We start from the raw sequence: 11,408 nt of genomic DNA on the forward strand, positions 1-11,408 counted from the left end.
GAACTCAGGACCTCTCTCTGGAAGAGCAGTCAGTGCTCCTAAGCACTGAGCCATCTCTCCGGCCCCTTAGTGTCTAGGGTTAATCCCAGGGATCTCATTTTGTAGAATGGTGGTTGCGCAATGGCAAAGCTTTCAGAATTTTACAGTTTCTTGTTGATGATTCAAGTAAATACATTGCTGGGTTCTGACACTTACACCAGTCATACGGCTAGTCAGCAGCTCATGAAACGAAGTCCACATTTCCACCCTGCCTCAGTTCTCTCAGCTCCTCAAGTCTCACTTGCTTACCTGGATGGCTGGATCCTTAGAGAAGGCTATGCCATGATTGGCATGCACTCCCATCAGCTCATGACACACAGTCTACATTCCTACCTCTACAGAGACAGGGCAAACCTGACAAGGCTTCATTAAATGGACCCTACGATGCAAGCCACAACTGTGTCTAACTTTCCCTCCTATGCATGCACTAAGGAAGTACTAAGGAAGCTGGGATGAGCCCAGATGTCACTGTCATTCGTTGTCATTGTCATTCATGCCCTCCTGGTCATCACTTGTCTCTGAGCTTTCAGGCTAGCGAGATGGCTCCATAGTTGAGAGCACTGACTGCTCTTCCAGTGGTCCTGGGTTCAAATCCCAGCACCTGCATGGCAGCCCACAACCGTCTGTAACTCCTTTTTCAGGGGATCCGACACCCTCACACAGACATGCATGCAGTCAAAACGTCACTGTACATAACATAAAAATAAACTATATTTTATAAAGGACAAGAAGAAAATACTTTCCTTTGTTCACACACACAAAGGGAGTGAAGACCGTGATCATCACCAACAGTAAAAACCTACTGGGGGGAATTTCTGCTCTCTGGGATCCAAAAGCCAGAGAGGTGTGATGGCTGCTCAGACCTATATAGCCCCTGGGTGGTCTGTCTTTGCAGATCATCACTGTCTTAGCAGATAAGAGGTAACCAGGAACATATTTTCCAGACAGGGTTCTTCTCCCCTATAGTATGATTACAAATTATCCATTAATTTGCCTGGTGACATGTGGAACCTCAGGACTTGGATGTGGGTGGTGACATCAGGTATAATAGCGTTGAGTCAAATATCATCATGTTACGATATCGGGTGTGACTAGAAATGGTAGCTAAGTTTTTCATAAATGGTGTGGGAAACTATTTGATATTGCTTTTTGTGTACATTTTGTTGTTTTACTTTGGTTTTTTGCTTGTTTTGTTTTGTTTGTTGAGTCAGAGTTTTGTGCGTTCCAGGCTAGCAATATGTACAAAGCTGACCATAGCCTCCTGCCTCCACTTCCCAAATACCGGGTCTACTATCATGCCTGCTTTGAGGAGGAAGATGTTTTGCTCTTAACGTAATTTACAAGAGAGCTTCAGCTGACCAAAATACCACTTTCTAGAGGGTAAAGATGGAGAGTAAATTCGAGAAGAGCCTGCATTTAAGGTGTGGAATTCAAAGCCCATGTTATCCGCCCCAGGCTAGGTTTCAATAGGCTTCAAGCCCCAGTTCACAGAGAGGAAACTGTACTAACAGGATATGGACAGCAGGTGGCGCCATAGTCAACATTATCGCATTTGCCTTCAACATGGCTTCTGAGGTCACCAACATATGTAGAACCCACAGAACAGAAATATTTGGGAGATTCTATAGATTGTCAATCTCCATTATTTAACATATTTTTTCCTTTATTGTTTAGATTTTGTTTTACTTTTAGTCATCCCATCAGCCTTTAAGAATTCCAAAAATATTTTTCTTTTTATATAATTGAAACAAAAACATATTGATACTGATTCCGATTTCTTATTGGCTGAAATGGACTTCCGGGGATCACTGCGGGCATGGTTAAAGATGACTTTGAATATATCCAGTCACAATCAAAAAAAAAAAAAAAAAAAAAAGTGAGACCACGACTGTTCTATGACTTAAAAAGTGTTGCCAAAATAGATGGTTGAAGAAAATATTTTGTGCAATCTTTGAGACTTTATAGAAAAGCAAAATGACGATCTCAGAATCCTACATTGGATCAACAGTAGAGAAACTTGCCCCCCCCCGCCCCAAAAAATCCTATTCTTCAATTTCAGTATATTTAATAAACTTTGCCATGAATTACAGGTTTTTGCTTGTATACAAACATGGTCACGAAAAGATGAACTCTAGTGTTCATACCTTGACACAGTCCCTCGGCTGAGTTTGAGACCCTTAAGAATGTTCATTTCTGACTTATTATGTTCCTGCAGGTAAAGTTTGACTTTTACTAATAAGCCTTAAAAGCCCCAAGCCAGTACAGGCCGGGTTGCTCAGTGGTTAAAGCCACCTGCTGCCAAGCCAGAGGACCTGAGCTTGGTCCCCAAGACCACACTGGCAAAGGGGAGAATTGTCTGCCATTTGTTGTCCTCTGGCCACACACCTGGGGTGACATGCAGACATGTACAAACATACACACATAATAAATGAATAAGAACGTTTGGGATTTTTTTTTCTTCAGACCTGATCCAAATCACAAATATCTTTGATTTGAGTTGGTTTTTCATTCAATTCTGAAACCAGAATTTCTGTGCTGTGGATACTATCCGGAACGCGTTCCAAGTTCCACCCAGGCCAGCATGTGCGCATGCTCATAATGCCCGTACGGAGTACGGTTAACCATCCTGGTGTGGTTGTTCTCCTTGGTATGAAGACCGGGTACCAAGCTTTCGAACTGCTCTTTGCCTGTGTTTACAGGTTTGTGCTTTCCTCGCAGCGGTCAGTACGTGCGAGCGCTTGCCGAGCGTGGCCGTCTGTCACAGGAACAGAGATTTATCAATCATTTGCATTTCAGTAAATAAGCAGAATTTCATGACTGTGAACTAAAACATAATTGGTGATGTTTGTGGTGATGTTTCTTCCCTGAACTAGCCATTAACTGGAGTAGTCTCTTATGCAGTCGTAGGCATCTATAATTGCACACCTAACTTGTGATAATTCCCCAACTGTTACCCATTTATGGGATGCTTCCGTTCTGTTTATTTAATCTCAAAAATAATTATGGCACACGGGCACATTAAGTAGCTATATGAGAGAACTTAATAAATAATAAATAATTGGTAGAGGCAAAGGTGTCTTACCAGATGTATACAATAAATTTCAGATGTATAACAAGGCTATCAGGAATAAAATGTAAAACTATTGACAGATGCATACTGGGGATGCCTGTTACAACATACAGTGGCATAGGGAAATAGTGGTTAGCTTGTATTATGTATTTAAAGGCCAATAATATATGCATAGATCATATATGTATAGGTACGTATTTATAGGGGGTGTGAACTTCCCTATTTGTGTGGATGGGTGGGTAAACAGCTAGACATTCATACACATTAACAGGGATGTTGACTTCAATGTGTTTGTCTAGCTTCCTAGGAAAAACATTATGCTTTTCAATAGTAGAACTCTTTAATGTTTCCTACCATTTGAAGAAAACGATAAGGCCAGCTCTCTTAGCTGTCCATGGATACTACTCAATCTTGAGATGCAAACAATATAGCCTGTCCTAGCACTAACAATGAGGCTACAGAAAGAAGCAAATTGGGCTTTTCTGTTTCATACTAGAGCAAAACACAAATCATTTGGGCATATGAGACCTTCATTTGTGTACAGTTTTGTTTTGTTTTGTTTTTTAATTCTGAAAGCCTCAGAATACAGACAGCCACTAAAAAGATACAAGAGAAAAGCTTTGCCACCAGGAGAGAAGCCCAGAGAGGCTGACAGTCAGTCCCAGGTACCCAGAAAGCTTGGCCGAGGAGAGGAGGTCAGAGCAGACTTTGCATGAAGTTATCAGGACACTTGACATCAGCAGTTCATGAACAATTATGACAGTGCTTTGAACCTCAACCCTCATGAGGCTGGACCTGAAGGCAGTCAGGGTGTCTCTTCTTACAGTGACACCATAGACGCTGAGGAGATCACAGAGCGAGCTGACTAGAATTGATACATATTTAACTTGTTTATTCTGGTTCCACAGCTTTACTCCAGACAAAGCTCATTTTGCATAATCGAAAGGCTCAAAGTTTGCATATGTTCATATTTTCCTATTAAGCAACATTCTGCGGCACTCTAGCCAAAATATCAAACTTAAAAAAAAAAAAAGATACTGTCTCCATCTTCCTGTAGATTTCTCTCCAGACTTAGCATTGCTTTAACCAGAATTTCACCCACCAAATGCTTAAGGGAGGCACTCCCTGCTGAGTTTCACTGTGGCAGCTCGCCATGTGGTGGCGACAGTGACTCTGGAGTCAGACACTAAGGCTAAATCTGATGAGCAGTGGAAACATCACTGTGGATGTAACTCTCAGTTCCTTCTACGTTTCTCTGGAAAACAGTATTTGTTTCAGTAAGCACGCGGATGTGCACTTATATTTATAGTTTTCTGAGCAGAACGCGCACCACAATATGTTGTGACATCATCCAGTGGCTTCTCAGCTGGTGCTGTACTGCTGTCATGTTGCCTTAGCTCCTTACACAGAGCATAATTTAGGAAGCCATTCTTTAATTCAGTAGTTCTCCCTGCTACACTCTCTGGGATCTTATGCATTTTAAGCAGTTTGGTAAAATGTCATAGACTAGAACATGCTCCCGTTGTAATCACATGACATCAGTTTCGCACACACACGCACACTCACACAGAGTCTGCACACATGGCCCCTAAAACTTCAAAGTGACCCATATTTACAGCCCTGTCAACTTCTATTCTGAGTATCATTGTCTAAGTCTATAGCCTCAAAGCCAATGTCGCTTCTGTGGGAAAAATGATTTTTTTATTTGTTGTTGTTTTTGGTTGTTTTTTCAATGAAATTTAAATACAGCCACATGAAAGGAGGAAATAGGATCAGAAATGTGTGTGATGATGTTGTAAGTCAGACCTCCCATTTCTGCCACAGTATTACGAGTACCAAGAGTACACAAAGCCTCATTCCTCTCCTCCTCTCCTCTCCTCTCCTCCCTCTCCTCCTCCTCTCCTCTCCTCTCCTCCTCTCTCCCTCTCCTCTCCTCTCCTCTCCCCCCTCCCCTCCCTCCCCCCTCCTCCTCCTCCTCCTCTCCTCTCCTCTCCTCTCCCCTTCTCCTCCCTTCCTCCCCTCTACTATGCCCTCAAACTCAAACTCATCTCCCCCACATTCTGTCCCCATTGGCAACCTGAGTGACCCAGCACGATGTTCCAAGAATCAACCCAGGCGAGGCCCATTCTCAGTTGCCCCAGGTTTGAACCTGTCCCCGAGCCTCCACACTTTGGCTGGATTTGTTGTCTTTCGTTTTCTTCTTCATTCCAAGGTGGTAAACTTGGGTAGGAGGACCTTTGCTTCTCTGTGAGACGATAGAACTTTAAAAAAAAAAGAAAAAACTTGCTAAGGGGAGACCCATGTATAAATGCTTCTTTATAATCCCCACCCACTCCCCGTTAAACACTCCGGCCTGTCACCTAGGAAACAAAGAAGTTGGAGATTGATGAGACTAATGACCGAGCCCTTCTGAGATTGAGGCAGCCGCTGTGATATGTCTGCAGGGAGACCTTGTGTTTGGCTCCTAAAGGACCGACACCAGTGCTTGGGGTCTTCATCACAGTAATGACTTTGCTGGAATCACGTGGGAAGCATGGGCGAGGAGGCTAGCCAAAGAGTCATGGCAGCCACCCTAGCAACTTCTCCAGCAGGAGTAGCTTCATATTTAAAGTAACCTAGAGACCTTCGCATACTTGAAGACCCTCAGAGAGGGCAGAACTTAAAAGATGGGTCCCATCCTGAACAATGACACTAGACATCAATGGCCGGCCGTGCCGTGCCTCCTGGCCATGCCTCGCCTATGACGTCACCTTTATGCAGCTGTCAATCGGCAGAAGATACTCATGCTCTCTCTCTTTCTCCTTTGCTCTGCAGGACCCGGCTCGGTGAGAGGAATCAACGGATCCATCAGTCTGGCCGTACCACTGTGGCTGCTGGCAGCGTCCCTGTTCTGCCTTCTCAGCAAATGTTAATAGAATAAAAATTTAAAAATAATTACAAAAACACACAAAAATGCGTCACACAGATACAGAGAGAGAGAGAGAGAGAGAAAGTACAAGATGGGGGGAGACTATTGTTTCACAAGATTGTGTGTTTATAAATGAAGGGGGGATATGAAAAAAATGAAGAAAATACAACACTAAAAACAGTTTTAAGATCCTTCAATAAAAATCTGAGTATAATTTAGGGTGGGAAAACCTCTCCCAGAATATGTGTCTATCTTCTAAGCAAATGACTGCTGTGTAAAGATTCCATCCTGCTAAGGACATCTGATGTTGTACACATGAGACTATTCAAGGAGTACCAGATGGATATTAACTCCCCCCACACTTTATCCTTCCTTCATCCATTTTCATCTGTGGGGAAAAAAAGATGGTCTTGCCTTTGGTGTTTATATTTCCATAATCTTTTTATTCTGTTTTTCATTTGAGCTGATGTGTAGCCATTTTGGACTATCAAAGGAAACCTGTGTCCAGTCTTTCTCGGGCTCCCTGCCTCCATTACCTCTCTAACTTTTAAGAACATCCCCTTTTCCCTCCAATGTGTTCTATCCTCCAGCACACCCATTCCAAATATTCCCTTTTTCTCTACCCTGCCTCCCTTTGCCCCGGCAACCCAGAACACTAGTCATGCCGCCACAGAGGCTAGGAAGTGTCATCGTCATCTCCTCCACTGTGCGCGTGTGCCCAAGTCCCTCGCTCTCACGTAGATGTACATGTGTGTGAGCGTGTATGTGTCCTTCTCTAAAGCATGCCAGGGGAATGGTCCATGTGTACATAGACTCATTGTGCTGTAGATACTGTCCTGCACTGTAGTTGTGAGGTGTGGCTGTCACAAGTTGCTGGGGGAGATGGGCTGGATGGGAGGCATGGAGCAGAATCCCTCCCCGCTTCGTGGCTGTCACGTGACATCAGTGTGCATTCAAACCAAGCTGTGCACCTTCTGAGGGCAGGACCCTGTACCCTCCCTGGTCTCATCTTCAGAACCCAGCTGGGAGTCCCTCAGAATGTCACTGTACATGAAAGTGCCTACTATTAACGGGGTGAGCAGACAGGGACAGATCCATGGCCTGGATGACATGACCTAGGGGAGGAAGAAGACGGTCTCTGATTTCACTCTTATTTCATAAACCTGGAGTATCCGTAAGTTTCATGGCTTTCTAAAGGCTGAGCCTCACTGCAGAGAGGAGCAGTGCCAATTGAGCAAATCTCCAGAAACAAGTGGGTATCTGAATGATAACCCCCAAGGGAAGGACGAGCCCATGGTGACCCTAGGCAGGCCTGCTTTGCCCCTTCACTAATCTTCAAGTAACACTGCATTTGCCCCATAACGCCACTGATTGGAGATTGTTGACCCAATCAAATACTGTGAAGGAGACATGAACCGTAGACAGACACCCGAGTCTTCTCTAGAGGTGGTTAAACGTCTGATGCAAAGTATTGGTCATCACAGAATAGGAATTTCCGGCTTTGATCTCCTTTGTGGATGCTCATCCTCCAGTTCAAGGCTAACGCTTGCTTTATTGGCTTCCTCCCCGACTGCTGATGGGTGTGGCACCATTACCCATAGAGGCCAGTCAGCGTCCTAAACCAGGCCACTAGGGCACGGATTTTATTCACCTTCCCTACTCTGTTTAGACTCACATCTGTGAGAGACCTCTTGACGCTAACACTGAGAGCCGAGCTACTTGCTTAACCACAAGGAAGCAAGGGATGATGAGTCCAAACAGAAGTAGAGCCATTCCAAAGTCCTGCATCACCATAATGCCAATAGTGTTGGCCTGGGGGTGGGGTTCTTAAAGGAAGGCTGCCTCTCTGCATGTGGGTATCTCTGCTAGGAAAACAGCCACTGCTTTCCCTTAAGACTGTATAGAAGCACCCAAAGTGACTCACCTTAGAAAGGATGGAGAGTTACTGCTGAGGTCATAATGCGATGTCAACTCACAGAGCCAAGGCACATCAAGTTTTCTAACCTTTGAAATGGCTGTCACATGATATAAAATGAAGGGGAAAAAAGAAAGAAAAGGAGGAAGGAAGGAAAGAAGAAAAGAAGGAAGGAGGAAAGGAAGGGAAGGGAAGGGAAGGAAGGAAAAAGAGGAAGGAAAGAAGGAATTGGAGCAGGATTTTATATTTCTTCTAAGGAATTACATCATTTAGTTTATAAAATCTGTCACATCCTGTCTTCACGGTTCGCAGTTTTGACATGATCCAGAGGACAGACAGGGCTCAGGATGCATAAAAGTATTTATGGAAGATCAAGAGCTGGTAAAGCATAGGGAAGGTGCGCGATATTCTAACATGATATATTGACAATCAAGGATGTCTCTAGCAGTCTAGTCCTCTTGTAGAAGAGCTGAAGGATATGAGTTTCCCATGTTAAAGAGACTGCCACATCCTTAAGGAAAATCTTAGAAGAAGAGTGCATGCTGGAATAAGATAGCAGGAATAAGAAAACATCATTTAGCATTAGTTTCAGAAATGGATACCCGTGACAATGCACCTGGTCTTCAGGGTCCCCATCCTATTTTAAGGACAAGCTCTGGGTTCTGTGGGCAGAGTCTCTCCTTTGGAAAGAATTCCTGGGCATGCCAATACCATTCCTTCCTTTTGTTTTATTGTAATGACCCATAGAACAAACAGCTAAAGATTCTTTTAAAATGTGATGTTGGCCCATATCTCCAACAAGATTTTTAAGAATGTCTCTCCCCTGTGGAGAAAACCTGGGTCTCACCATATGCCCCATAGGTTCGAGAAGGTTGCTAAGTCAACCTTCTTGAAGAAACGTTCTTTGAAGCACGGTTAGAATCACTAGGGCCAGATGACCTACACCAAGATGCCATATACTTGGCAGAGACATTCATCAGACTGCTGCAAATCCTTCCAATGATCTCACCCGGTCATCAAAATGCAAACAAGTGATTGGAACAAATAGGTAGGATGGAGTGAAGGAACGCGCCCATAAGCCTGGACCACCCACGGATTTCATATCCTTTGCCAGGATTCCTAAGACAACATCTTCAGCCTTAGCTTTCTGTTTAAAAAATAGAAATTACCTTGACTCAGGGCAGGCCCCAAAGAAGGATAACTCTTCTGGATTCTGCAACTGCAGAACCTTCTGTTCTCCTTGCAGTTGGTGATCGAAACGGCTTTGCCCAGTGAGAGGCATATCGTTCTTGTGAAACTTAAAATCTCTTACTCCAAAAGGAATGACAGCTTATGGAAAGGTAGATAGATGTGTTTTCTGTTCAGAAGGATTTCCCCCTTAGCCCTTACCTTCTCTTCCAAGTCAGACAGATATTTCCCCCCTTACCAGGAACACTTTTTTCCCTTTAACTTCACAGACAACTAAGGCAATTCAAAGAGACCTTATAACAATACTCGTGATTTTGACATTCTTGGAGGACTGACACGAAAGTGTGTTTCGACTCCAAAGATGGACTTTACCTCCTCTGCCGACAGAAACTAAAGCCCTCAGCATGCAATGGCCTTTCGAGTTCTTTCTCCTCCACACACAGTCACAGGGTCCTCTTCGAGATGACTGTGATGTGACAGCTTTTATTGGCTGCTCGTCCTAAAGTTTTAAGTTTGTTCTTTATAGGCTTTGAGTTCTTTGTGCAAAAAAAAAAAAATGTGTGTATGTATTGCTTTAGCTCTTATCTTTACAAATGATATATTTACAATAATGTATGTATTATTAAAAAATGTAGAACGGTTGCTTAAACGTGAAAGGAAGAGAGGTATTGGATTTGGTTTATTTAAAAAAAAAAACAAAAAAGTGCTATGCTTCATTTAGAAAATATGTGGATGCCTTTTTGTCCACTTTGTTATTATTTGTTTAAAGGAAATTTGCTTATGAGACCGAGTGCCATGGGATGAACCATGCCCTCATGCTTTTCTTTATCCTCACACATTCGCAGCCTGGATTTAGTCTTGGTTCCGCTGTAAACTCCCAGATTTTATAACGATGTAAGAGCAGTGTTACATCTGACCTAAAAAGCTATTAAAACTCTGAAGACAAACAAACCTACCAGAAAAAAAAAAAAAGAATGTGAGATAAACCCCCAAGTTAAGAAACACAAACCTACTTTAGGAAATCTCTTTCGTGCTTAAGTATTAAAAATGTTTCTCCTTCAGAGACTTCGTCTGCCCAAGTGATGTAAATTCCCCATTATGGTTGACATCATATCTGTAAACATCTCACTAAAGGCAAAATGAATTCACATTTACGTGCATGCCAGTGGGAAGAAAAGTAAACCATTCTCCTTGGCGTTTAGCTAGGCTGTTCCAATGTCACCAACTGAACCTCAAGAAAGAATTGGGTTTTGCCCACCATGTAGATCGCTTTCTTCTTGGCAAGGCAGCTGGCGTTCATATGTGGCTTAGGGTTAGCATTCACGCCAGCGAAATGTTTATGGATATTGTAGAAAACTTATTCTAAAATCCCTGATTTCTCGTCAGCGCATTTGCATACTGTGCTGATTAATAAATTAGGCACCAATCATGTGTAAATCAATGTAGATCACTAGTTTATGTACATGATATAAACTATGTAAACTTCATTTTTCAGGCAGAGCCCAAGTTCAGCTAAACCTATAAATCTTAAAGAAAAAGAAGCCAAAATAAGAGGGACAAAAGCCGAAGCTTTTTTCAGGTCAGTGGTCTTAGAAGAAAGCCTCAAGTACGAAACATGGCTGCCTTAGCCAAAGGAAGCAGACACCCAGAACACTTAGAGGCCCTTCCAGCCAAGGGCAGCCCGCTCTCCTTAGTTCTCGCTGGCCTCAGTGAATATTCTCTAGCCTGACCCAACCAACCCTAGGCAAATGGAAGGAAAGAGGACTAGGATATGAAGGACTCCTATGGCCAGATTGTAGGTTTCTTGTCAGCTAATACATATTATATTGTATCTTTATTTAAATGGTTCCAACAGACTCACCAGTACTTACAGGTACAGATTATCACTCACTACCCATTTTTTTGGTCTGCTTTACACTTACCCACACTCAAGAATTACCTTTGTATCCCAATTTGAACAAATTTGGCGATGTAAGAAATATATTATATCCTTGAGAAATATCTTGCTGGAGCTCCCTGAATTTATTATTATTATTATTATTATTATTATTATTATTATTATTATTATTATCATCATTATCATTACTATTTTCTCTGGCAGCCTTGTGTATCTACATGCCTGTGGGTTTTAAGTAAGTCATTTGAATAGAGTGTCACAGGTGTATTCTCTTAGCCTTTCTGAAGTACCTGCTGATTTAAGTGTCCCATATACCTTTACTCTAATCAAAACAACTGATAGATTCATCAAAAGAGATTATATAAATGTTCTACCAAACTATTGTAGGAAG

At 42.7% G+C, this 11,408-nt stretch overlaps 1 protein-coding gene across 5 annotated transcripts in view; it reads left to right on the plus strand.

The window, feature by feature from the left end:
* Lsamp (limbic system associated membrane protein) overlaps positions 1-8,038 on the plus strand; it is a 2,154,604-nt gene extending 2,146,566 nt beyond the window's left edge. For all 5 annotated transcript variants that reach the window (XM_032899157.1, XM_032899156.1, XM_032899158.1 and 2 more), the window contains one exon: positions 5,924-8,038. In XM_032899157.1, coding sequence (XP_032755048.1) covers positions 5,924-6,021 — 98 coding nt within the window. In that variant the 3' untranslated portion in view covers positions 6,022-8,038. The remainder of the gene's footprint in view (positions 1-5,923) is intronic.
* Positions 8,039-11,408: the final 3,370 nt, after the last annotated feature.

The sequence above is a fragment of the Rattus rattus genome, chromosome 4 (genome assembly GCF_011064425.1).
Source record: "Rattus rattus isolate New Zealand chromosome 4, Rrattus_CSIRO_v1, whole genome shotgun sequence".
Classification (NCBI taxonomy): Eukaryota; Metazoa; Chordata; class Mammalia; order Rodentia; family Muridae; genus Rattus; species Rattus rattus.